Genomic DNA, 24,208 nt, shown 5'->3' with positions numbered 1-24,208 from the left:
TACTTTGCCGTGGAGAATGTATCCATGATCCTTTTGTATACAATATAATAAATTTGTACTATATAATATCGATCATCAAAGATTGACTCTAACTTCAAAATCTACCCTTGAAATTGAAAGTTCATGTTTCCAACATGTGGTGCATGATATGTCTAATTTTGCGAAGGGTTTGTCCTATTGAGTTTCAAAGATTACTTTTATTTCATTTCACTTATATTTTCAGATTAATTTTCTAAAAAGGATTACTGATTAGACTTGACCTTAATTTTATGATAAAGACCGGATCTTAATGAAAATTGGACGTCTATTTATAGGATTATATTGTGATGGACATTAACGTATTACGAGAAATTAATCAATTACCTCAAAGGCAAGTCTCTCTGTCTCACAAGAAAAAGTTGAATTTTGTAGCACGAAAAAGACAAATAAAAAAGGTTTAATTTTCAAATTATGTCAATTTCCATTCTGAAAATCTTCCAATCTAGCTACTCAATCACTAAACATTTCGGTGGCAAAATTAATTGGCATCTTTAATAAAATCAAGTTCCAAGAACCACTCAGAAATTTGATTTACTCACAGATTTGTAACCTCTAAAAGTCAAAATTTCATTTCATAAAGGAGAAGTGGGAAAGCAACTAGAAACTGTTCTGCATGGCTTCTTAAATGCTGCTGTTGGCTTTTAAAGTTTAAAAATATATGAAAGTGTTTAGATTTGGAAAAGCTTTAGTTTTCGAAAGACTTACAATCAAAATCAATAAGGTGTAACTTTTTATAATTTTTTTTTTAAAGAATAAATAAAAATTATCCTAAACAAAGCCTATATATACATAGTTCAAAAGTTATCATGTGTGGCCGCATTTCATTGATCAATATTTTAAACTCAACCAATCATCCATTGCTACACCATTTATTATAATTTCATTCAAGCCTTATTTTACATAATTTTTAAAAAAGTAAGAGCAACTTTTGAGATTTAAAAATTGCTATTAAAAATATTTGAATAATTTTTGAAAAATGCTTGTGGCCTAACCAAAGCTAATTATGAGGAATAACTTCTTTAAAAATGAGTTTTGAAAAACCAAAAATAGAAGTAAAAATTATGATAAACAGGACTTTAGTTGTATAATGGGGAAGATCAAAGCTAATATGGTAATTTAATTAAAAGAAGTTATTGGGTTACATTTTCTTTAAAAAAAAAAAACAATTATTGCATCAGCTATTATCCAATTGATAATTATCAGTCATATTGACAAATAACAAAATAATCTTTTGTTGGGAATTTTAACTACAATAATTTGATAGTTTATGTGCAAAATCCACACCTATTGGTGGAATGGTCGATTGAAGTTTCAAACTCCAAAGGAGGATACCTTGACTTTTTTTATAATTTTACCAAAAAAAATTAAAAAAAAATGTATATATTAAGAATTATATTTGGACCAACCCATGTACAATTGATACCCTTCTTCACAAAAAAGTCCAAACCCAATCCGTGTGGTACTTGGCATATTGGTTTGGGTCAAGATTTGGCATCATTCTGTTGTTCAATTTACTATTCCACCCTTCAAAATGGACTCCAATGCAAAATTCCAAGAAATAGGAACCAATTTTAAATATAATAATTAAAAATAAAAATAAAAAAACCAAAAAGATGGATCTTAACACTTTTTTCCCACCCTTTATACAAAAAAATAATAATAAAAAATAAATAAAATAAAAAAAAGTGAAAAAAAAATAAAAATCACAATTGCGTAGGCATATAATGACGATGGAATATGTTAAATAAGTTGCACTTTAAAAAATTATTTATTTTTAATATTCCAGCTTATCGTATCACAAATGACACTTGAGAGGCTTGATTTCACTACCGACGTTGACTATCGTAGACCTCTGACATCATCAATATTGATTTTGACGGTCCTGATCTGCCAAAATAAATTACTATCATACATCATGTTTCTTGCGGTTATTCCCATTTTCAATAATTATCAATCGCTTATAGTTTTTTTTCTCATTACAAACTTTAATAAATAAAATAAATAAATAAAACGTTCCGACAAAAAAAAGAAAAAAGAAAAAAAAACTCTCTCTCTTTCTCTCTCTAAAATTCATTTTTTTTTTTCTTTCTCTCTCTCTCTCTCTCTCTCTCTGTCTATCCCTTTCCTCTCTGCCTTTTCAGCTTCGCTTCGACGTAACAGACGGCTTTCTGTGAGAGCTTTCTTGGAGCGTCGTCGTTTCGGGCTGTACTACGCAACACTCTCACACCACACAGTGTAAGCAATTGTTTGTTGCTAGGGTTTTTGGTTTCATGCTCTGAGCTCTACTTTCATCTGCCGAATTCAATAATTTTTTAAGCTTTTTTTTTTTTTTTTTTGGTTTTTCTAAATTTGTGGTAAGTTCGGCTTTCTGGGTTTTATTTTTTTTATTTAGGGTTTTGGGCTTCCGAAATGTTTGTGTCCGTGTATGAAAAACTTCGCCTTTCGTACAATTATTGGTAATTTATATGATTGAAAGTTGTATAATCATTCTTCACTTTCAGCTTCAACTGAAGATGGTTTTCTTTTTTTTTCTTTTTTTTTTTTTTGTTGCAAGTTTGAGCTTTTATTTGTTTATTTATTTATTTAATTTTTTCAGTTTATGTAATTGTTTTACAATATGTTGTAGATTTTGTTGAAATGAGTGGATGAATTTTGCAGATCTGAGTTGAGAAAACTGTGCTATGTTATGGGTCATTTGAGCTTTGAGCTTAATATTTTGTAATAATGTGGAAAATGAGGAGCTTGAAGGATCGATCTAATTATAATGATATTGGACTGTTAGGTTGTTCATGTAGTTGTGCTAATTATGCTGATTATTATTATTATTATTATTATTATTATTTTTTTTTTTTTTTCATGGAAGTGTTAACGATACCAAATGAGTTTTGAGTTTGGGTAGCTTTTGTTTGTGAGGTGTGGTTATTAGTTGGTTTATGTCTGAAATTTCTGAAAGCTTTTGGGTTCTCATTTTCAGTTTGACAATTCACCTTCTAGGTTGTTTCTTTGGTACTTGGAGCTGCTAGTAAACAGTGTTCGTAAAAAAATATGAAGTAGAATCCGAAATATTGGGATATCATGTATCCTGAAACTTGTCTTTTCTCCATGTTATTTAATATTGATTCAACGCGGTGCTTTGTGGATCCCAAATTGCAAATGTGTTTGCATTTATGTAAGCTGCAAAATAATAATAGAGTTCCTCAACTCTTTCTATTTAAATTTAAAAAACTAAATTTTATAATTTGAATACAAGTCCTTATAATGTGCAATTTCTTTTGAGTGTCAGATTGCTTGGCATGTGAGAATGGATGTTTGCTCCCGTTTCTGTTTTCCATTGAAGACTTTGTGGATAAGATCATTGGCTTAGATCTGATTGGCAAGTGAATAAGTTGGATAGATGGTCATTCATTTGGTGTAAATGTGACATCTTTTTTTGTAATCAAGGGACGTATTTAGGTCAGAATTTTCTGTAGAAACATGCCTTCTTGGTGGGGAAAGTCTTCATCAAAAGAAGCAAATAAGAAAGAAAACAAGGAGAGTATCATTTATGCAATACAACGGAAATTTAAGAGTGGATTTGAAGATAAGAGCAATAGTAGATCAGGAGGGTCTCGGAGACGGCGTAGTGATACTATCTCAGAAAGGGGGTCTATCTCTAGGGTGCCATCACGATCACCATCACCTTCCACTCAAGTATCACGATGTCAAAGTTTCGTAGAAAGGCCTCATGCCCAACCACTTCCCCTTCCCAAAGTACAACTGTCTAGTGTAGGACGTACTGACTCTGGCATCAGTACATCATCAAAACCTGAATTTGACAGAAAATCCAAGCCAATGCTATTTTTTCCCCTTCCAAAGCCTGAAAATGTTCCAAACAGGGCAGATCCTACTGATGCTGAAGGAGATATAGCCACTGCATCAGTTTCTTCTGATAGCTCCATTGATAGTGATGATGCATCTGAATCACGTATTCTTAGTCCCCTTGCATCTGACTATGAAAATGGAAACAGAACTACCATGAACAGCCCATCGAGGTAGCTTGGATTTATATATGCACCCATTCCCTCATGCACACACACACACACATGCATGCATGCACGCTCACACATGCACATGCACGCTCACACATGCACATGCACGCCCCCTTCCTCTCATATTTTCCTCCCTCTTTTTGATAAATTTTATCTTTATTTTGTTGAAGTGTAATACGCAAGGATCAATCCCCTCTTTTCAACCAAAAGAACACAAAAGAGCTATTGAAGCCAGCAAATCTTCTCTTCAATAATCAAACTCTGTCTACATCACCTAAGCGGCAGCCTCCAGGCATGCATATGCAAAATTTACAAATTCCTCACCATGGTGCTTTCTGGAGTGCTCCTGATAGTTCGATGTCAAGTCCTTCTAGGAGTCCTATGAGAGCATTTGGCACTGAACAAGTTATGAACTGTGGTTTCTGGGGAGGAAAGCCTTATCCAGATACAGCTTCTGCACACTGTTCTAGTCCAGGTTCGGGTCACAATTCTGGGCATAATTCAGTAGGAGGGGAACTATCAGGACAACTGCTTTGGCAGCACAGCAAATGTAGCCCAGAGTGTTCACCAAACCTTAGCCCCAGAATGACTAGTCCTGGGCCCAGCTCCAGGATACACAGTGGAGCTGTCACCCCTCTGCATCCACGAGCTGGAGGGACAGCTGCAGAGTCACCTACAAACAGGCCTGATGATGGGAAACATCAAAGCCACCGATTGCCCCTTCCCCACCCTCTGACAATTTCTAATACTTGTCCTTTTTCTCCTACATATTCAGCTTCAACAACTCCTTCAGTTCCACGTAGCCCTGGGAGGGCAGAAAATCCAACAAGTCCTGGTTCACGCTGGAAGAAGGGACGACTTCTTGGGAGGGGCACTTTTGGACATGTATATCTTGGTTTCAACAGGTTTGTAGCTGGTGAAGTTATGTGCAAAAGACTGAAAAATCTATGTGACAGTGGTTTTGGTTCTTTGTATCTCACTTTTGCATGTATGATTGAGTAATAGTTTCCCTAGCACTTTCGCATTGTAAAACAAGCCCATAACATGACTTAAGCATCATGTATTTCGGAATTGCTTATTCTCTACATGTGTTGAAACTTTAATGAAAATCTTAGCTGTGATGCTGTCAGTCTTTATATTTAGTATAATTTGATTAATCTGTAATTTTTGATCGACAATTTCTTTTCCAACTTTTGCATTCCTGATTTAATTCTTCTTCTTTTTTTTTTTTTTTTTTTTGGGTCTTTAGTGAAAGTGGTGAGATGTGTGCAATGAAGGAGGTAACTCTGTTTTCAGACGATGCAAAATCAAGAGAGAGTTGGCAGCAGCTAGGGCAAGTAAGTTTTGTATGTTGAATCTGTTAGAAATTTGATGGTGAATAGAGAACATGCTTTTCTTTTAGTGATCTTACATCTAATATTTTGTTACTTATTTTTAGCTTTCGACAAAATTTACAGTCATAAGTTTTGTCTTGCAGGAAGTTGCTTTGCTAAGTCGCTTACGACATCCAAATATAGTGCAGTATTATGGATCAGAAACCGTAAATTCCTTGTACTTGTTAGCTTAATTTATTTTATAAGCTCTATGTGGTCTGTTTATAAGTATGTCTCAAGTTCTGACCTTTAGGAAGCTACGGTGCTTATGTTAGTCAATAATATTTGTTTACATGTTTCAAGAGTTGCTCGATATGCTTATTTTAGTGCATTATCACTATTTGGTATGTGGATGATATCATGAGTTCATGTTTGTCCACAAATAAGTAATAAATTGAGGGATCAAAATTGATACTTCAAAATGTATTAATTGTATTTGTCTTTGTGTACTTAAACAGATAGATGATAAACTATATATATATTTGGAGTATGTTTCTGGGGGATCCATCTATAAGCTGCTTCAAGATTATGGCCAGTTTGGTGAAATAGCTATTCGCAGTTATACTCAACAAATTTTATCTGGACTTGCATATTTACATGCCAAAAACACTGTGCATAGGTAAGTCAGTATATATAAAGCTCAGTATGATTGTCCTAGGAAAATCAACTTTGGAGATCTTGTATTTGGTTATGATTATTTTGGAATTTCCATGTTGATAATGAGTATGCTTAAACTATGTTCAGGGACATCAAAGGAGCAAATATATTAGTAGATCCCAATGGCCGAGTGAAACTGGCAGATTTTGGGATGGCGAAGCATGTAAGATTTACTTTTTCCTCGTTATTTTTTATTCTTATTATGCAATAGTTTCTTTGTTAGTTCATTTAGTTTGAATCCTGATATTAATATGTGATTAGCGACAGAAAATTCTGCAAATGTTCTTTGTATGTTTTCTTGACAAGGGAAATAAGACCCCAAAAAACTTTCATAAAATTTGTTTCTGCAACTGGTGAGTGAGTAGGGGAGTTGAATAAGAGGCAAGAAGTTTACACTTTCATAAAAACTGGAAATGTTTCACTTAATTAGGCTAACTGCCATGGTGACATCCATTCGCAATTATGATGCACCTTTTGCTACCAGCTCTATAATAACAAGTACTGTTACAAGTCACAACTACTACCACATTGCTTGGATTGATGCTATGTTACGATCTCATCACATCATCATGATAAACTCTACCATATATTAATCAAGACTATTATCTTTACCATTTCTACTATTATAACTATATTGTCCAACAAGCATTACTGTCACTATTACCTCCACTCTATCATGCTCTCAATCTGACTACCTCACATTTATGTCTACTGCAAAATATAGTTTACATTTTTTTTTTTTTTTTTAACATGAAGATAACTCATTTCTCATTATAACAAAATAGAAAACCGTGAATAGTACCTACAAATCCTAAAGAAGGTTCTGTGAAATGGAATAGACATCTGTGTCTAAGTTAAAACTGACTAATTTCTGTTTCTCAACAATGGAACTATGGGCTCTAATGAAGCTTGTCTGTTATAATTTGCAGATAACTGGTCAGTCTTGTCCATTATCATTCAAGGGAAGCCCCTATTGGATGGCACCTGAGGTCAGCATGGTTTTGATGTGCAACTCCTTTATCTCCATATTTTACAAGGCTTTATAGTAACATTATTTATTTGTTTAGGTTATCAAGAATTCAAATGGTTGTAATCTTGCTGTCGATATATGGAGCCTTGGCTGCACTGTTTTGGAGATGGCTACAACTAAACCACCTTGGAGCCAGTATGAAGGGGTAAGTAGAATTTGGATACAGAGAATTGAATATTATGAAATTCTTGAGTTGTTTTAATGTTTCTCAGTTAGAGCACTTGCCTGCTAGGCATGTCTATTGATAATTCTTCTTCTGTTTGCTTCTTGGAAGGTTGCTGCTATGTTTAAAATTGGAAACAGCAAGGAACCTCCTGTGATTCCTGATCACCTGTCAGAAGATGGAAAGAACTTTGTGAAACTTTGTTTGCATCGGAACCCACAGAATCGTCCTGCAGCATCTCAGCTTTTGGAGCATCCATTCGTTAAAAGTGCTTCTCCATTAGAAAGACCTATTGTCAGTGCTGAGCCTTCTGAAGGACCACCTGTAGTAATGAATGCTGTGAGATCTCTGGTAAAAGCATTAGGTTCATGCTTTTAAATCTGAATTTAATGCCTGGACATTTTTCCAGATCAATTACAAGTTTAATTTGTTTGTCTGCTTTGTGGTAATTTTGGTGCTTTGTCTAATTGTTGATTACACTTGATTTGTTTAGGCTGTTGTAAATGCAAGAGCTAATTCGTCCATAGATTCAGATGGGACAAGTAATCATCAGTCTAGAGCCTCAAAATTTGGTTCAGGATCCAGGTATATATCTCTCTCTTTGGTTTTTTTTTTTTTTTTTTTTTGCATTCATGTATTCCTATTTATGCATGTAGAAGGGATAGAAGCATCAATGTAAATGTGCAAGGGTGGTTTCATTAATGAGAAAATCGCTAAAATGTAATAGAGCCTATAACATGACTTGTTGAGGCATTGGTATTGTTTAAAATTAGTAGTCATGGGGTTTCCATGTATAAAATAAGTGAAAAAGTTTGTCATGTCTATCTTTGATGTGCGATTATGAGGTAACCAATGCTATAGAACTGGAAAAAGTTAATCCAAAGTAGTGGTGACTTGCCAGTTTTGTATCAATGACTGGGTTATGTGGTCTATAATTTGTCTGCTATTCCTTTTCGGACTATATTTTGACTTTTTTCTTTCTTATTTTCTGCTTCTCAGTGATGTGCATACATTAAAACATATTTCATGTCCAGTTTCCCCAACCAGGAGCCCACTTCTACATTCTAGATCACCAAAACATATGAGTGGAAGGATGTCTCCTTCTACCATATCTAGCCCCCATGCTACATCTGGTTCATCCACACCACTCACTGGTGGCGGTGGCACTATCCCATTTCATCACCTGAAGCAGCCAATGACCTACTTGCATGAAGGCAGTGGGATGATCCAGAGGTGTCAAAATAGTTTCTATTCAAATGGTAGTTCACCCTATAATGAGTCGTTGCCCGATCTTTATCGAGGGATGCCACAGGCTTCTCATGCTTTTCGGGATATAATTTCTGATAGTTTTGCACATGGGAACCAGATGGGACGGCCTGCCCCCAGTGACCCCAAGGAGTTTTATGATGTGCAGTCAGTTTTGGCCGACCGAGTATCTCAGCAGCTCTTGAAAGATGTAAAGCTGAATCCATCCCTGGACTTCAATCTAAACTTACCAGTGCTAGATCGTACGGGTGGTATCTAATTGACTTTGAAGTTCCTTATGGAAGCAGGCTTCCAGGTGTATGTCAGATTCCTCTTTGATGCTTTTAAGGTGGTAGCATCACAGGGAACTTCTTTTTTTTTTTTTTTTTTTTTTTTTTTTTTTTTTTTTTTTGGGGTAGAAATTGAGAAGCTGGATGAATGACAATTTGTTTGGTATCCTGGAAGCCTCAGCAGCGAAAACGGACCAAGATTTTGAAAGGCTCAACTGCTCAGTCACCAGGTATGCAGCATTCATGGCAAGAGGATTTAAACCATATACTGCAGTTTTAGTGATTGAAGCGTTTATCCTTTGCAGAGTTTGTGTGGGGCGTCTGGGTATTCAGCAGTTAGCAATTCCTTAAAAAGGGGGAACCTGTCTGCTACTGTAAAGAAATGTATATTTTCATTGCACCTGAAAAAAAAAAAAAAAAAAAAAAAAAACAAGAAAAAAAAAAATCAAAAATGTTAGAAGATCGATTACCGTTTGCCCTGAGAATCATTTTTTGTTTTCCTTTTTTATGGGAGGAAAGAGGGTGTTGCGGCAAAAAAGATTATTGTACAGGAGGCTGGGAACTAATATTGGAGTCGAGATTTTGTGAAGATGGCAATAAATTTGCCAAACTTTGTTTCTGTTAACCAAGTATCAGTTTTATGGCAGATAGTCCATAATGGGCTCGTACTGCTGAATACTTTTGTATCTAAATTATACCCTGCATGAAATACAAGAAATCTAATTCATATGGTATCTCTTCTGTTAGTCCGGATCCTTACCTTGGATTGGAATCTAAATATTCTTAAAATTATGTGGTACTGCAGTGAAAGTTTTGGTTCATACAGGTTGTCTTGGTTGCAATGCAAAAATTTACTGTCAGAGCCCTACGTTTTTCAGTGTCTCCCAAGGGGGTTTCCCGGGACAAAAGAAGGATTTTTGGCCACTACCGATTCCAATGTATGCATGATGCGGTTCTCATGGTCTAGAAAGGGAAACGTTGAAATAGCTATAAGAAAAAATTGCAAAAAGTTTGTACAACTTATGGGATTATAGCCAAATTCTACATCACACGTAGACCATGTTGACATTTATTATTAAAGCCAGTAGAAGAAAATGGTGGGGAAATAATAGAAGAGAGTAGAGAAAAACTAGTTCACTCTCATTATGCAATTTAAACAAAGATAGCTTAAAACAAAAGTACATGTTATACTGCCAATTTTCCACACTAAGTAGTCCAAGTACTTTCAAAATGTCTATGGACACAGGTTTAGCAGTAATTCTGCTCCGGTTTTATACTAGTATGTGTACAACAAGTTTTATAATCCAGATACTGTTGAACTTATGAAACAATCGATTCCGTCTAGTTTGGGCTGGTCAAGTTCAAGCTGAAATCCCATAGTTTCTTAGCCAATTCTGCATCTTTAGCCAGATTGGATGGATTGGCTTTGTTACTGTCCATAAAGTACTCACCGCTAACTCCCTTAACTTGTGGATTCAACGCTACATAGCACTGAGTAGCCGCTCCCTACATTTATGCAGAATGCAATAGAAAACAAGCAAGTTCCATATTTTAGAATTTACAGTAAAACTGCATGCTTAGCGAATTGCAGATACATCACTTCATACACTGGAGTTGAACTAAGACTATGATTTACGTATTCTTACAAAGATATATAAGTAAACATGCAAACATACCTGCTGAACATTTTTAAGCAGAAATTTGCCGAACATATTAGCAATGACTGCATCAAATCACAATACCAAATATGTCAATAAGAAAGCAGATATATCGAAATAAAAAGGACTTAATTGATACAAAATGAAAAATTCACATCTGCTGATCATATTATATTTTATATTTACACAGTGTTCCAGAAAATATAAGAGGAAAATTTATATGAAATTAAAAAATTCATAAAAGGAATGTTTCATAGCAAGAATGTACATTCTACTGGCCGGAAGACAACAGGAAAGAAAATAAGAGAGTTCATACTTTTCATTTCACTTAGCTGTATGTTCAATAGCATATTTTAAGGCTTAATGGCATGTCCCTATCCGGTATATTCAAGACAAGCATGTTAAACTAGATTCATTGACCTTTAACATTGACTGGACACTCCAGGGAAGAACACAATAATGTCTTGAAAGAAAATATACCATTGAAGAAACCGTGGTGGCGTAGAAGATTGGTAACAATGGCTCCAGGATGAAGGGCATTGGCGGTTATATCCACCCCTTCTGCCTGTTAAAAAAGCGAAAATAAATCAACAGTAGATTCTACCTCGCATGATGACATAACTTGTTAAATATGACATAATTGCAGTTAACTTGTTAAACATGACATAATTGCAGTGACCCTTCTATTAGAAAAAATAATCATCTACTGTTTTATACCTATGTGAAATAAGGAAAAGGGACATGCCACTTGTCTCGGAAAATGAATTTATACTAGAACTGTACTTTGGATGCTGTTGTACTTCTAGAAAGTAAATAATAACCAGATACAACTGACTTTTATTATCATGACCTATCACCTTAGAAAATAGTACCTTCAAGATCCTTGAGAGCTCTTTAGCATGCAATATATTGGCAAGCTTTGATTGTCCATAAGAGTATATACTATTATAGCTGAATAAGCAAGTAAAAGTCATTTAGGGAAGTAAACAAGATAATATTGCTCAATGAAATTGCAACAGTTGGGGTCAAAATTGGCCAATGCCCCTGCCAAAGTGTTACCTTGACTCATCATTGATCTTATCAAAACGAATTCCTTCACGATATGCAAATCGGTGACCCTCTGATGATACATGAACAATTCTTCCCTCCTTATTACTTTCACGTGCTGTATTTTTCATGGTCTCCAATAGAAGGTTTGTCAACAGAAAATGACCTACAAAATGGCAACAAGTTCTCTGAGAATCCAATTTGACTGAGAGACAAAGACAGGCATCTTTACATCACTATAATCTTCCTAATAGGAAACAAAAAATGAAATAACTATTAAAGGAAAGCTCATAAGCTTGAGTAAGATGGCAACTTCCCCTTTACTCTGCTTAAGAAAATTGGATGTTGGAAAGTGGAACCAATCTAAGTTTGAGCAATTAAATAATTATGTTTGTTCCAAAACAGTAAAATAAAATAGGAAATGCTGTACACATTTTCCCATCCTGAAATTGTCATCCCTAATCTCCATTTTATACAGTCCTAGACAGACACCAAAAGAACCATTATATAGCATACCTATATGGTTGGTTGCAAACTGCAGTTCAATGTTATCTTGGGAAAGCATGAATGGAGTTGCCATGACACCTGCATTGTTACTTCACACAAAGAAAAAAGATTATAAAAATTCCTTTTAATTGGAAATCGAAGCACTACACAATACACTAGAGAAACCTATGCCAATATGCCTTGTTATTAATACCTAAAACCTCTTGAATTATAAGTAGATGCTTTACTTAATCTTCTAATAAGGAACCAAAAAAAATTAAAACATTGTAGGAAGAAAAATAAGAATCACTATCACCAAAAAAAAAATAATAATAATAATAATAACAATAAAAATAAAAACTCAAAGCATTTGTGCAAGCAAACAGGTTATCATATGCAGCCATTGGAGCATTCAAACTTAAAAGGGGGAAAAATCCCCAAAAAAATAAAAATAAAAATAATGAAAATCAAACCTAACTTATAAAGGCACCCATTCAAAAGTCTTACATAAGGAGATTCAGAGGAAGACCAGACGCATTGTACTCTGACGCAAATTTCCTTACTGATGCCATTGAGCTGAGATCTAGTTCCATGACATCAATTTTGGCAGTGGGGATTTCTTTAAGTACTGTTTCTCTCACATCCTTTCCAGAATTGACATTCCTTACTGCCATAATGACGTGAACACCACGCAATGCAAGAACACGTGTGGTTTCCACACCGAGACCACTTGATGCTCCTGAAAGATCATCAGAGAAGATAAGAAATTAAAATGACAAATGATGGGATTTCACCCAAGGGCTAAGTGAATATCAGGATAAGATTGCATCAGGTCAACAGGTTAATATCAGGATTGTCAGAAAATTACTTCTTGAAAAAGCACAGTGAATATCCTGTAAAGCAATCAGCAAAGTGAAAAATCCAGAAAGAAATACAAAGGGAAGGAAAAGAAAAAGATAAACTAATAGATTAGACTACCAACTCTAAGAAAATGCCCAATTTGGATCTTATAAGCCAAAGGGACAAAAATGCATCCAAAAGAACCAACACAAGAGAATTAGGTGGCTGCCCAATAATCTGAGTCAGTGAACATCCCACATAAAATGCCTGAAGTTGGTAAATCAACAAGCTCCGAATTCCGGTAGTGTACTCTACATAGGTTTTAAAGTTCTTAAGCATAACAATCCTAAAGGATTCCTCAAAAAAGAAAGAAGATCCAACATGTCCACAGCTTTATATTTAATCAAGAGTGATATCTCAACACCTCTTTGAAAATCAAAAAGTTAAGAACACAGCATTGATCCCGCATATGCATACACACGCTACTCATGAATCAAAAGATTATGTCTCACCAAAATTTCAAGCAGTAAGCTACTCTCTCAATAAACAATACCCTATGAACTTTCATGAAATCATAATTACAAAAAAGCACCAAACTTGTCTTTGAAAACCGATGTTAAGTTTAGTCATAAAAAATACCCAGTAACGATCATCAATAGAAACAAAAGTGTAAATGTTGCATCTAGCACATCAATTTAAATTGAGCCTATCGTAGAATAAATTGCAGAAAATACTACATTTCGGATGGATTATTCTATGTACATGTAAGGGAAGAAATGACAACAGAAATCGGTAATCTTTCATTTCCGTGTTCTTCCCTTCATCAATCAAATAGGGGATTGTAAACTGAAAACCCATGACAGAACATTCTTATGAAAGAAAGAACAGCCTTAAGAAAGAAAATCATCATACAAACTTAACAGAAAATATATAAATATATATATATATATATATATAGAAAACAAGACCACGGTCCGCTTGGTTACTTGGTTGTACGCATAATAAAAGTCAACTAAAAAAGCAGAAAAAAGCCATAACTTTCCTTTCCTGTGCTTTTCTCATCTACCAAACGGAGGACGAAGAGTAGATGGAAACGAAAATATGACCAATAATAATAATAAATTACACCCAGATTAAAATATATATACAAAACAAACTAAGAGAGAGAGAGAGAGAGAGAGAGAGAGAGACCTGTAACAATGGCGGTGAGACCAGCTCCATCGATTCCATGAGTAACTTCCTCAGCAGTAGAACAGGCAGAGAACCCAGATGGCCCTTTGAGCCCAAAAATCCACATCGTTCTGAGATTTGCTCAGAATAAATAAAAACCAACCAAATCCAAATATTCGAGAAAGTTGACAATAGAATGCTACACACTCATTAACACTCCCACTCTATCACTCTTCCAACCCCAACTCTGTTCTTTGTATTTTATAGGCCAACTGATTCATAGCACATCAAATCAAACAACAATACACACGTTTATACTGTACCATACGCAATGTTTTATTTTTAAGCCAGAAAAATATTAATAATATAAATTAATAAAAAAAATGGTTGGAACCAAAAAAGATAAAAAAGGAAAAAGGAAAACAAAAACAAATACAAATGTAGAAAGAAAACAATGTTGTTGGCCGGTTATATTCTATATTTAACGATGACTAGTCAAATTTTTGTTTTTTAACAAAATATCTAATATATAACCTATGCAAAATCCTGTATGATTCGAATTCATAATTTTATAAACTTAAATAAAAATGCTAACCAGTGAAACTATTTGTTTTGTCAAGAATTAGCTAATTTAACTTTTCATATATTTTTTAGGTTAAAAATATATTTATGGCCCAAAAAAAAAGTGTATATATATAGGGGGAGAGAGAGAGAGAGAGAGAGATAAATATGCATATTATTCTCTTTGTTTTGTGCCTGTTTTCAATATGTATGTTGTATATTAAGATTTTAGAGAAAATGCCCATTTATATTTTTCCTTTTGTTGCTATTTTATTATTTCTGCTACATAATTCTTTTTAATTTTTGACTAATTTTATGATTAATTGAATTTTTATTAAAATGTATAAATATCAATTGTGAAAACATTTAAACACTCTGTTTTTCGTATAAAAAATTTCGATTCGAAAAATATTTATGTAAAATGATTTTGCAATAACGAAGAAACATGAAAGTAAATTATTTACTCTAATTTTATTTTTTATTTGTTAAAAAATGGGGGAAAGTTGACAGAAATCATTTCAACTTTTTCCACGTTTGAATGAGAACGGATACAGAAGGTTATTACCCTTAACGGGTGGTTTACCGTTCGATTTCAGATTTTGAATCATCAAAGGCACTCAGCACCACAATGGACAATACAAATAATTAGTGGGGTGGCCCCACCATGATGAACTTATGGACCTCCACCTACACCATTACCATTGGATTTGCTCCTTGCAGTTGGAAATTGATTGATGTGATTTGAATCGGACGGACAGGACGTCTAATTGTGGGATATTTCCAACATATTGCTATTTGTCACCCCAAATAAACCATCTTGCCACTAAAATTGGTAATTGAGTGTATTTTCTTTTGTTTTAACTGTTCCAATTAAAAATTTAGCAGGGAAAAGTAAATTTGTTTAAACAATTAATCAAATGGAAAATTTTCATTTATATCTTTCGATTTTGTGTTAATTATATTTAAATTTTATAACTTTTTTAAGTTTTCTATATTTATCAAAACAGATTTATTTGTCTTTTGATAATTTTTATCTATTAATTTTAAAACCAAAATTATATTTTTATATTGTTATTCAATTATAAAAATATTTATTTTTAACTTATCTTTTGTTTTTAATATTAAAATTAAACGGTAAAAACTGATAAATTCATTATATTTTGATAAATATACAAAATCAAAAGGAAATAATGATAATTTTCCAAAGCCTTAAAGTTGAAGTGTAATTATAACAAATTAAGAGGATATAAATGAAAATTGACCTTGATAATATAGGATAATGATATCAATATCATAAAATATGTTAGCTGCACTACAATTTACACATATGCATTCTAAAATGTGTTTTTACTAGCTTCACTAATAATTTATACATATTTTATTTTATCTTAATGATTTAAATTAAATATACATACATCACAATTCATAATTTTTCTTAATACCTTTAGACTTTGTCTGGATGTTGGAAAGATTAAAGGAAAAAAGAAATAGAGGACAAATGAGAGGAAAAAAAATATGAAAGGAAAAAAATTAGAATTTCTCTTATGTTGGGTTCAATAATTTGCAAGAGGGGGAAAAAAAAAATATATATATATATATATAGATATATGCAGTATTTCACATATATGAAAGAGAGGAGAGAGAGAGAGAGAGAGTTATGGAGGAGAGAGGGAGAAGAAAGAGAGAGGAGAGAGATCGTAAGAGAGAGTTATAGGGAGGTGAGGGAGAGAAAAGAGAGAGATGGTGGAGGGGAAAGAACATTGGAAAAGAGACCAAGGGAAAGAGAGAAATGGGATAATCTGTTATATGGTAAAATTTCTTTATAATGATACTTTGTGTTTGAATAATTTCTATCTAATTATAAAAAATTTGATCCTAATTTGAATCCATTATAAATAACAATAAAAATAACACTCTAATAAGTTATATCTTTTTTCTTTTTTTTTTTCCCTATGTTAAGAAATTTTACCTCCACGTAATAATAATCATTTATATATTACAAAAATTATATGGTATCTTATATTTAAGATTCAATATAATATAAAAATATTTATATCAAATTATTTAAGATAATAATTTATTTTTTTAGAGTTGCCACAACATCTATTAACTTGTTGGAATGAATATCTTCTTGTTAACGTTAAAGTAATTTTAACTACAACTCGATTAAATTATAACACCTTCATAATTATAAAATTAATTTAGTTTTAATATATGATTATAAAAAAGTTTTAATGTATATCCAATTTTTTTTTTTAATATTTAAGGTTTTTTGACATATTTTATTTATAGATATCATTGGAATATTAAAAAATTATTAAAATTATGATACTGTTAATATATTTTATATTATAGATAAAACTATTTGTAAAAGAGAGAATATGAGTGTTAATATCAAATAATATTTTTTCTTTTTTAATTTAATATGTTCGTTGAATGATCATATGGGGTTTGGAGGTCAGGATATTATTACTTAATCAGGAGTAATATTGATTTTAGAAACTAATTTTAATAGTAATAATTTTTTTGTTTTTAATAAAGGGCCCAAAAAAATAACCAAAAAGACTGCAAATGCGCAGAATATGGATGCCAAATATTTAATGGTTTTAAAAATATAAATATGAACATTAGATTAGATTAATTCTTATTTGTCAAAAAAATTTTGTTATGGAGAACGCTTTCCATATACATTATATATATAGTTATATATATTGTGATTCAAATTAGATAATATTATAATTTTTTTTAATTTTTAAATTATATCAAAAGTTAAAATTTAAAATTATATTTATCTTATAAGTATACAAAAATCATTTTTGGTAACAAATACTTTTAATATGATTAAAAAAAAAAAGAAAAACTTGAACATGTGAATGATGATTCCAATAATAATATGGATTTTTTTAAAAAAAAAAGAAAAAAGAAAATAATTGATATCATTTTTAAATTTAATAATAAATTTTATAAATTATTCTTTATACTTTTAAAGAACATTTAAATTACATAGGTTTTTTTTTTAATAGAATTAAGGGTTTTTTTTCACTAGAAAAAGAAATAGTAGTTAGAAATTAAGTGTTTTTTTTTTTTTTTTGAAAGGCTCATTTTAAGTAAATTATAATTCATTTAAATTTCCAATTTTATAGTGCTCTTTTAGATATAGCTCTAGAAAGGTCTTCATAAATTTATATATTTATTACAAAAATTTCAAAATTTCTAGTTGTCTTATCCATGTAATTTCTCACCCAACATAGAATAAATACATAAAATCATGTTTATCCATTTTCATCTTCACTTTCTTAGCAATAAATACAAGGTAAAATTTCCAACATTCACTTTTCATGAATTGTGCATCGTGCACTTGGATTGTTTTTAAATTTCTTTATCATTTTTATATGTTAGTCTGGTTTTTTTTTTTTTCCTTGAAAAAAGCCAAAAGGGGAAACCTGAAATCCGTAAAGGAAATAGTCCCATTTCTTATATCACTTCATAAGAAGAGCCCCTATTCATTACTGAAAATGCTAATAAAACAAATTATAAACATCTTCATAACTATGGATTCTAGTTTATCTACCAATAGAAAAAGTATGCCAACCAAACCAAAATTTACCCTTTCAGCAAAAATATTAAAATATAATAAAACAGATAAAAACAAATTGACTTACAACATAAAAAAGAATAATTCTCCATTTAACGCTGTCATGCACATAATTTTGAATACATCACGAATACTGGATAATTAATTTACATATAATAATCTTCACATTCAGACCAGGTTCACATGGAGATTAGTTAAAAAACTACAAAAAGAAGATGAAAATAAAAAAAAGAGATACCAAAATAGGAAATAAGTGTCAACCAGAGATGAGCATGCAAGACTAGTTTCGGAAGATAAATCTAAGCCCTGGTCTTGAAAGGAATGGCTCTGATAACAATCTGGTGGTACACAGCAGCAAGAGCAGCTCCGATGAAAGGTCCAACCCAGAAGATCCACTGTAAAACAATTTACATAAATCTCCATATTCAACCTCAAAAAATGTACAAAGGCTTTGAATAAAAAAAATATACACTTACATGGTCCTTCCATGCATGCTCTTTGTTGTAGATAATGGCAGCTCCAAGACTCCTGGCAGGGTTAATGCCAGTTCCTGTGATGGGGATTGTGGCCAAGTGAACCAAGAACACTGCAAACCCGATAGGAAGAGGGGCCAAAATCTGCTTACAAAGAACCAATATTAATATATATTCCATAAATCAGTTTTCAAATCGTGTAGCATGTAAATCTAGTAGACTCTGGTCTAAAACATTGATACTGAAAGAACAATTTTGCGATTCATATTCACCACAAGTTCCAGAATAATCAGATCTAAAACCAAATTTCCTGCAGCAACTAGTTTTGTAGTATGGGAAAAATAAATAAATAAATAAATATATATATATATATATATATATATCTAGTTATTCAGAGGGAAATTAAAAATTAAAAAAAAAAAAAGACAAAACGATTTTTCAAAGGAATGGAAAATTATATATAAAATATTAAACCCCACAATTCTCCTACAAAATATTAGACAATTAACCAATAGCAAGTTCAGTCTTAAATTAACTACTAAAAAACTATATACATAGCAAACGAAATCCAACAAGAAAACAATTGCCTGAAAACACAGAAAATTTCAAAAAAACATATACAAATTGAGTAGCAAAAAGACAAAGAGAAAATTGAAAGTGAGAGATTTCATACAGGGACATGAGAGTCTCTGGCGCTTCTCTTGGCATCAGTAGCAGAAAAGACAGTGTAAACAAGGACAAAAGTGCCAACAATCTCAGCACCAAGACCATCACCTTTGGTGTAGCCAGGGTTCACAGAGTTAGCTCCACCACCCAACACCTCATAACTGTGCTTTTCGAATCCCTTCACAACACCAGCACCACAGATTGCACCAAGGCACTGCGCCACTATGTAGAAAACAGCTCTTGTAAGGGACAGCTTCCTTGCCAAAAACAGTCCAAAAGTCACAGCTGGGTTTATATGTCCTCCTGTACCAAAATAAACAAAAAGCCATACATACAGATCTGGTTTAGTAAAGGCCAAAACTCACATCTTTCAAATTAATGAAGAAAAAACTAGAGAAAACCCATGAACATTCTCTCTAGAATTTTCAGTTAAAAAACAGTATTCTGCTTTCTTCTTCTTCTTCTTCTTTTTTTTTTTTTTTTTTTGGCGCAAAGATCAAAACTTTGAGCACTATATAGCATTCTAAGAAGGAAATTTAGAAAACCCATGAATAATCACTAGAAGTCTAAAGTAAAAATTCATTTTTTTCTTGTATTCTTTTGTGGAGCTTGAGATTAATGAGAGAAAAGTTTACCTGAGATACCAGCAGTGCAGTACACAAGGGCAAAGATCATACCACCAAAAGCCCAAGCAATCCCTTGAACACCCACAGAGGCACATTTAGAGGGTGACTTAGACACACCCATTACAGTCAAGATAGTGATATAGAGGAACAAGAAGGTTGCCATAAACTCTGCAATCCCAGCCCTATAGAAGGACCATGAAGTGAGCTCCCCTGGCTCAAACAGAGGAGCTGGTGGTGGCTCTTTGTAATCCTTGTCTGTTTGAGCTGATGTGCCCAAGGGTTGCCTCTCTGAGTACTTGTTTGCTCCAAGCTTAACATCCTCTTCTTTCCCCTCCATTGTCACTCACCCCGAAGCTCTCTCTCTCTCTCTCTCTATCTCTCTCAAAAATGTAGAAAGTTGCTTTTTTTCTCTCCCAGAACACTCAAAGCAAAGAAGGATATGTGTAGTGTGAGATAGGTGGGGATGACTTTATAGCTAAGCAGTCTATTATTTGGCCCATGAATTTAATGAGTTGTACTTGAAATTTTAAAAATTTTTTTTTTTCTTTTGCCAATGAAATTTTTAAAATTAATTATGAGAAACAAGTTTTTATTAAGTGTTTATAAAAAGTAATATTTGTTTAATAGCAATTTGTTGGATAATAATGGACATAAAATAAGGGGGGGAATTGGCATCTTGGGGATTGTTCTGGAAAGGGCAGAAGGATGCTGACATGTTTTGGCTGGTTTGTGGTTGTTCTTATCCCCTACAGTTTGTCATCCTTTTTTATTATTTTTTGTCTTTGTGAACTTTTTTGATTTTCTTATGCCTTTTTTTTTTTTTTTTTTTGATTTGTTGTTCTGAGCCATTTGATTCGCATACCTAACCATAATAAAGAAATTGTGTAAACAAAGGAAATAAATTAAATTAAATTGGTTGTTGTCCCTTTGTGGTCACACACACCTCCATCATTTTGAACTTTTTTTTTTTTTTTACGCTTTAATTTTTTCTTTTTCATTTATTAGTTATTCTTTTTGTAGAACCTTCAGCTACTGTTTACTAGTTAACCGACCAGTGAAAACTTATGTTTTCCTTCCCAGATGTGCAAGATTGATTGGCTAAAGTGAAAAATTGGTATAGACTAACTAATTTAATGTCAATATTTTTCACAAAATTTAACATATTGCTTTTCATGCTTTCTCACAAAAAAAAAAAAAAAAAAAGAAGAAGAAAAAGAACTTGATTTCATTGACCCTTTTTCATTAACCTTTGGGACCATAAAACGTCGTATACTTTAAATTAAAAAAAAAAAAACAATCTTTAACTATTTTATCAAAATGAATTTCTATTAGGGAAAAAAAAAAAAAAACGCAAAGCAAAAACAAAAGAAACTTAAAGAAAATTAGAAGATGGTTTTTATCTCATAATAATAGATTTTTTTTTTCTTTTAACTTAAAATTCTTTTTCCTTTTCAAGGTGTGATAGGGCTCCACTGCTATCGCTATTGCATTTTATTACTTTTTGGAAGAAAATTCCAAAGGGTTCTGAAGTGACAGGGTGGGGAAAGAATTCAAATAAATCAGAGCCACATAGGTTAAGGAAAAGAAATCCAACGGCTGTGATTAATTGGCCGTTTTTGTGACCGTTAGGCAGAGTGTAAATGTATTTAGTGTAACCACGTGGCTAGCAACGGCTATATACTACCCCCTCCCCAACGGCTAACATCATCGTTTCTTTTTTCTTAAATAATTAAGATTACTTTTTTCTTATTGATTTTTAAATATGAACTAATGAAATCCATAATAGTTTTCTTAATCCATATAGATGGTCACAAAATGTTATGAAACTAATACTAATAAAATTAACCAAATTCTTTTAAATTTTTGAAGTCAATGAATCTTTTCTTTTTATTATTATAAGTACTTTTCCATTGGCCCTTAATGAATCCGACATAGAGGAATCGTTTTAGCTTTTAAGGTTAAGTGGCCACACAACGCTAAAAAGAAAGTTTCATCTTGATTACTATCAAATTGATTGTTTATGATTGAAATAATTAAATAATGTACATTTGCCTTACTAAATCCATCTTGTTTAAGCATATTTATTAAAATAAATGGGCATTAGACCCAAAACCAAATATATCTTTTGTTTTGAGAACAAGATAATTATTTTTTGGACCTAATATTATAGGACCATATAATGGTATAATAGGTCATATAAGTATCATATCAATTAACAATTAAAATCCCCAAAAAAAATTATAAATGTTGCAACCTTTAATATTTTCTCACATCACCATTTTTTCTATTTTAAGTTAGAAGTTAATTTTTAAAACACAGATTATATATATATCTTTTTCCTTTATAAATTGGTATAATATAAATATACAATTTTACTACGATGGATAATTTTTTATTTTTATGATAAATGTTTTTGAATTATACATTTAATTTAATATGCATATTATCGTTCGTCACACAAAAAGTGAATGTATGTATATAAATTATAGTTATATATATATGTTTTGATCAATGTTAAACTCAAACTTATTAAAATTGGTGGGGGGAAGGATTTCATGCAAATTAAAATTTGAACCCCTTATCATGTATTCTTAAAGATTTTATTATTGGCTAAGTCTATAAATATGTGTGTGCATAATTTGTTTTTTTTTTTGGGTGAAATACATGTATATATTTAATGATATGGATAGGTAGTGGTATTTGTTTTGTTATATATATTTGGAAAAAGTCAGTGAGGGCATGTGGGGGCAAATCCAATTTGATTGTTAATATTCTTTCTTATTGAGCTTTTGATGAACAAAATTTGGCACACCAATTATGCAAGACAACTCATACTCATGGGATACCTTCTTGGTCTTCTGCCCCCCACAACTCACATGCACTCCCTATGCCTTTATCGGTCCCATTGCCAACCATTTTGTCACTTTGAAAACAACAAAAAGATGTTAACTCTAAAAAAGTAATATTATCCACTTTTTATTTTAATAATTTGAAAAAAAAAAAAAAAAACTCTTTCCACTATCCACGTGGCATCATCACGCGCATAAAGAGAAAAAGTTTTATACGTAACTATTATGGGATTGAGAAAAGTGTTGTATTTGCAAAAATATTTAACAAAAATACATTTTGGCCATTGAATCATCACCACACACATAAGTGCTTGAACAATTAAAAATTATAAATAGTTATTATGGTTGCGGGTGATAATTTGCCCAATGGTGCTCCGACCTCACGCTATCCCGCCCCATTTCTCGGTTAATCAGGCGGGGACAGAAAATATAGTCCTAAATATATTATATATATAATAAAAATTATTATTATTTTTAATTTTTCATACATTCAATTATATGTTTCAAAATATTATTTAAAAAAAATATTTCATTTACTTTCGTTAAAGTTTGAGTTAAATATAAAAATATTATTTAGATTTCTAATAAATCATCAACACCTTACGAGAAGTTAAATTATCTCTATATCTTTAATAAAATTAAATTACCAATAAATGTTTTTTTTTCCCCTTTCTGTAAAACATTTTTTTTTTTGATTTTGTAAAAATTAATTTGAAGATTTGAAAGTTTGCTTTATTTTTTTTAACTAATTTTATTTAAACTATGTGATATTTTTTCAATTTTTTAAAAATTATGTGATGATTTTAAATAAATAATCTTTTTAAACTAAGTGATAATTTGTCAAATATATTTAATTAAAATGTATTAAAATATATTAAAATTATAATAAAATATATTTAACCTAAATGTATTTGTCAAAAATATACAATTTACTTTAAAAAGCTTATGTAATTAAAATTATCGCATAGTTTTTTTTAAAAAAAAAAAAAAGAAAAATTATCACATGGTTTAAATAGAATTTAATTAAAAATTAAGAAAAAAAACTTTGAAGTTTTTAAACTAATTATAGTTAAAAAAAAAAAGAAACAAAAGAAATTTAAAAGTAATTTAATTTAGAAGGGTATAAGGATAAATAAACTACTATAGGAGGGTGTTAATGATTTTTTCAATACTTTAAGGATATTTTTATATATATGCCAAATTTCGAATGGTGTAAATAAAATATTCCTTTAAAAAATTAAAAATTTTAATTTTTTTTAATAAAATTAAACCTTTTTAAAAAATAAATGGGGAACAGGTTGGGAACAGAGATACCTGCCCTAACGTAATGAATCCCTGCCTTAATCCGTCTCCAATATAAATGGGGAAATAGATGAGGATGGGGATGAGGATATATTGTGTATATTTATTTA

The 24,208-nt window shown here is 31.7% G+C and overlaps 3 protein-coding genes across 5 annotated transcripts; 1 reads left to right on the top strand and 2 right to left on the bottom strand.

Annotated features, from left to right (window-relative positions):
* The first annotated feature begins 2,069 nt into the window (after nt 1-2,069).
* On the top strand, nt 2,070-9,559 carry LOC107429864 (mitogen-activated protein kinase kinase kinase YODA). Of its 3 annotated transcripts, XR_007238109.2 has the most exons (13): nt 2,072-2,274; nt 3,323-4,070; nt 4,238-4,972; nt 5,317-5,404; nt 5,545-5,607; nt 5,899-6,059; nt 6,185-6,260; nt 7,027-7,086; nt 7,165-7,272; nt 7,402-7,641; nt 7,784-7,875; nt 8,290-9,055; nt 9,131-9,559. XR_007238109.2 is itself a non-coding variant. In XM_048464374.2 (12 exons), exons 2-12 carry the CDS (start codon nt 3,514-3,516, stop codon nt 8,356-8,358), a joined length of 2,214 nt encoding a protein of 737 aa, XP_048320331.2. In that variant the 5' UTR covers nt 2,070-2,274; nt 3,323-3,513; the 3' UTR covers nt 8,359-8,492. The 3 variants fall into 3 exon arrangements, 2 of the variants coding, with proteins under 2 accessions (XP_048320331.2, XP_048320330.2); XM_048464374.2 differs by lacking the exon at nt 9,131-9,559 and having other exon boundaries at nt 2,070-2,274; nt 8,325-8,492; XM_048464373.2 differs by lacking the exon at nt 2,072-2,274 and adding an exon at nt 3,014-3,208 and having other exon boundaries at nt 8,290-9,559.
* Nucleotides 9,560-9,944: 385 nt separating this feature from the next.
* LOC107429850 (short-chain dehydrogenase TIC 32, chloroplastic) lies at nt 9,945-14,301 on the bottom strand. Its single transcript, XM_016040605.4, has 8 exons — nt 14,048-14,301; nt 12,524-12,755; nt 12,047-12,126; nt 11,543-11,696; nt 11,356-11,434; nt 10,964-11,048; nt 10,502-10,548; nt 9,945-10,331 (listed from the first exon to the last, which is right to left on the bottom strand). Exons 1-8 carry the CDS (start codon nt 14,151-14,153, stop codon nt 10,167-10,169), a joined length of 948 nt encoding a protein of 315 aa, XP_015896091.3. The 5' UTR covers nt 14,154-14,301; the 3' UTR covers nt 9,945-10,166.
* Nucleotides 14,302-18,245: 3,944 nt separating this feature from the next.
* Nucleotides 18,246-20,400, bottom strand: LOC107429865 (aquaporin PIP1-1). Its single transcript, XM_016040622.4, has 4 exons — nt 19,957-20,400; nt 19,329-19,624; nt 18,659-18,799; nt 18,246-18,577 (listed from the first exon to the last, which is right to left on the bottom strand). The coding sequence occupies exons 1-4, from the start codon at nt 20,282-20,284 to the stop codon at nt 18,482-18,484; spliced, it is 861 nt and encodes a 286-aa protein (XP_015896108.1). The 5' UTR covers nt 20,285-20,400; the 3' UTR covers nt 18,246-18,481.
* Between the last annotated feature and the right edge of the window lie 3,808 nt (nt 20,401-24,208).

Source organism: Ziziphus jujuba, chromosome 6 (genome assembly GCF_031755915.1).
Source record: "Ziziphus jujuba cultivar Dongzao chromosome 6, ASM3175591v1".
NCBI classification, from domain to species: domain Eukaryota; kingdom Viridiplantae; phylum Streptophyta; class Magnoliopsida; order Rosales; family Rhamnaceae; genus Ziziphus; species Ziziphus jujuba.
The sequence above is the reverse complement of the archived record's forward strand: the minus strand, read 5'-3'. Positions and strand labels throughout refer to the sequence as shown.

Excerpts from the sequence above, each read along its gene's own strand:
- LOC107429850 (XM_016040605.4), bottom strand. The coding sequence starts at position 14,153 with ATGTGGATTTTTGGGCTCAAAGGGCCATCTGGGTTCTCTGCCTGTTCT. Across the intron at positions 11,435-11,542 it reads AAGATCAATGATGAGTCAAG|CTATAATAGTATATACTCTT; the intron begins GTAACACTTTGG and ends TTGCTTATTCAG. Across the intron at positions 11,049-11,355 it reads AGCTCTCAAGGATCTTGAAG|GCAGAAGGGGTGGATATAAC; the intron begins GTACTATTTTCT and ends CTTTTTTAACAG.
- LOC107429864 (XM_048464373.2), top strand. The coding sequence starts at position 3,514 with ATGCCTTCTTGGTGGGGAAAGTCTTCATCAAAAGAAGCAAATAAGAAA. Across the intron at positions 6,261-7,026 it reads ATTTTGGGATGGCGAAGCAT|ATAACTGGTCAGTCTTGTCC; the intron begins GTAAGATTTACT and ends TATAATTTGCAG. Across the intron at positions 7,876-8,289 it reads AAATTTGGTTCAGGATCCAG|TGATGTGCATACATTAAAAC; the intron begins GTATATATCTCT and ends TCTGCTTCTCAG.
- LOC107429865 (XM_016040622.4), bottom strand. The coding sequence starts at position 20,284 with ATGGAGGGGAAAGAAGAGGATGTTAAGCTTGGAGCAAACAAGTACTCA. Across the intron at positions 19,625-19,956 it reads CTGCACTGCTGGTATCTCAG|GAGGACATATAAACCCAGCT; the intron begins GTAAACTTTTCT and ends ATTTTGGTACAG. Across the intron at positions 18,800-19,328 it reads CCAGAGACTCTCATGTCCCT|ATTTTGGCCCCTCTTCCTAT; the intron begins GTATGAAATCTC and ends CTTTGTAAGCAG.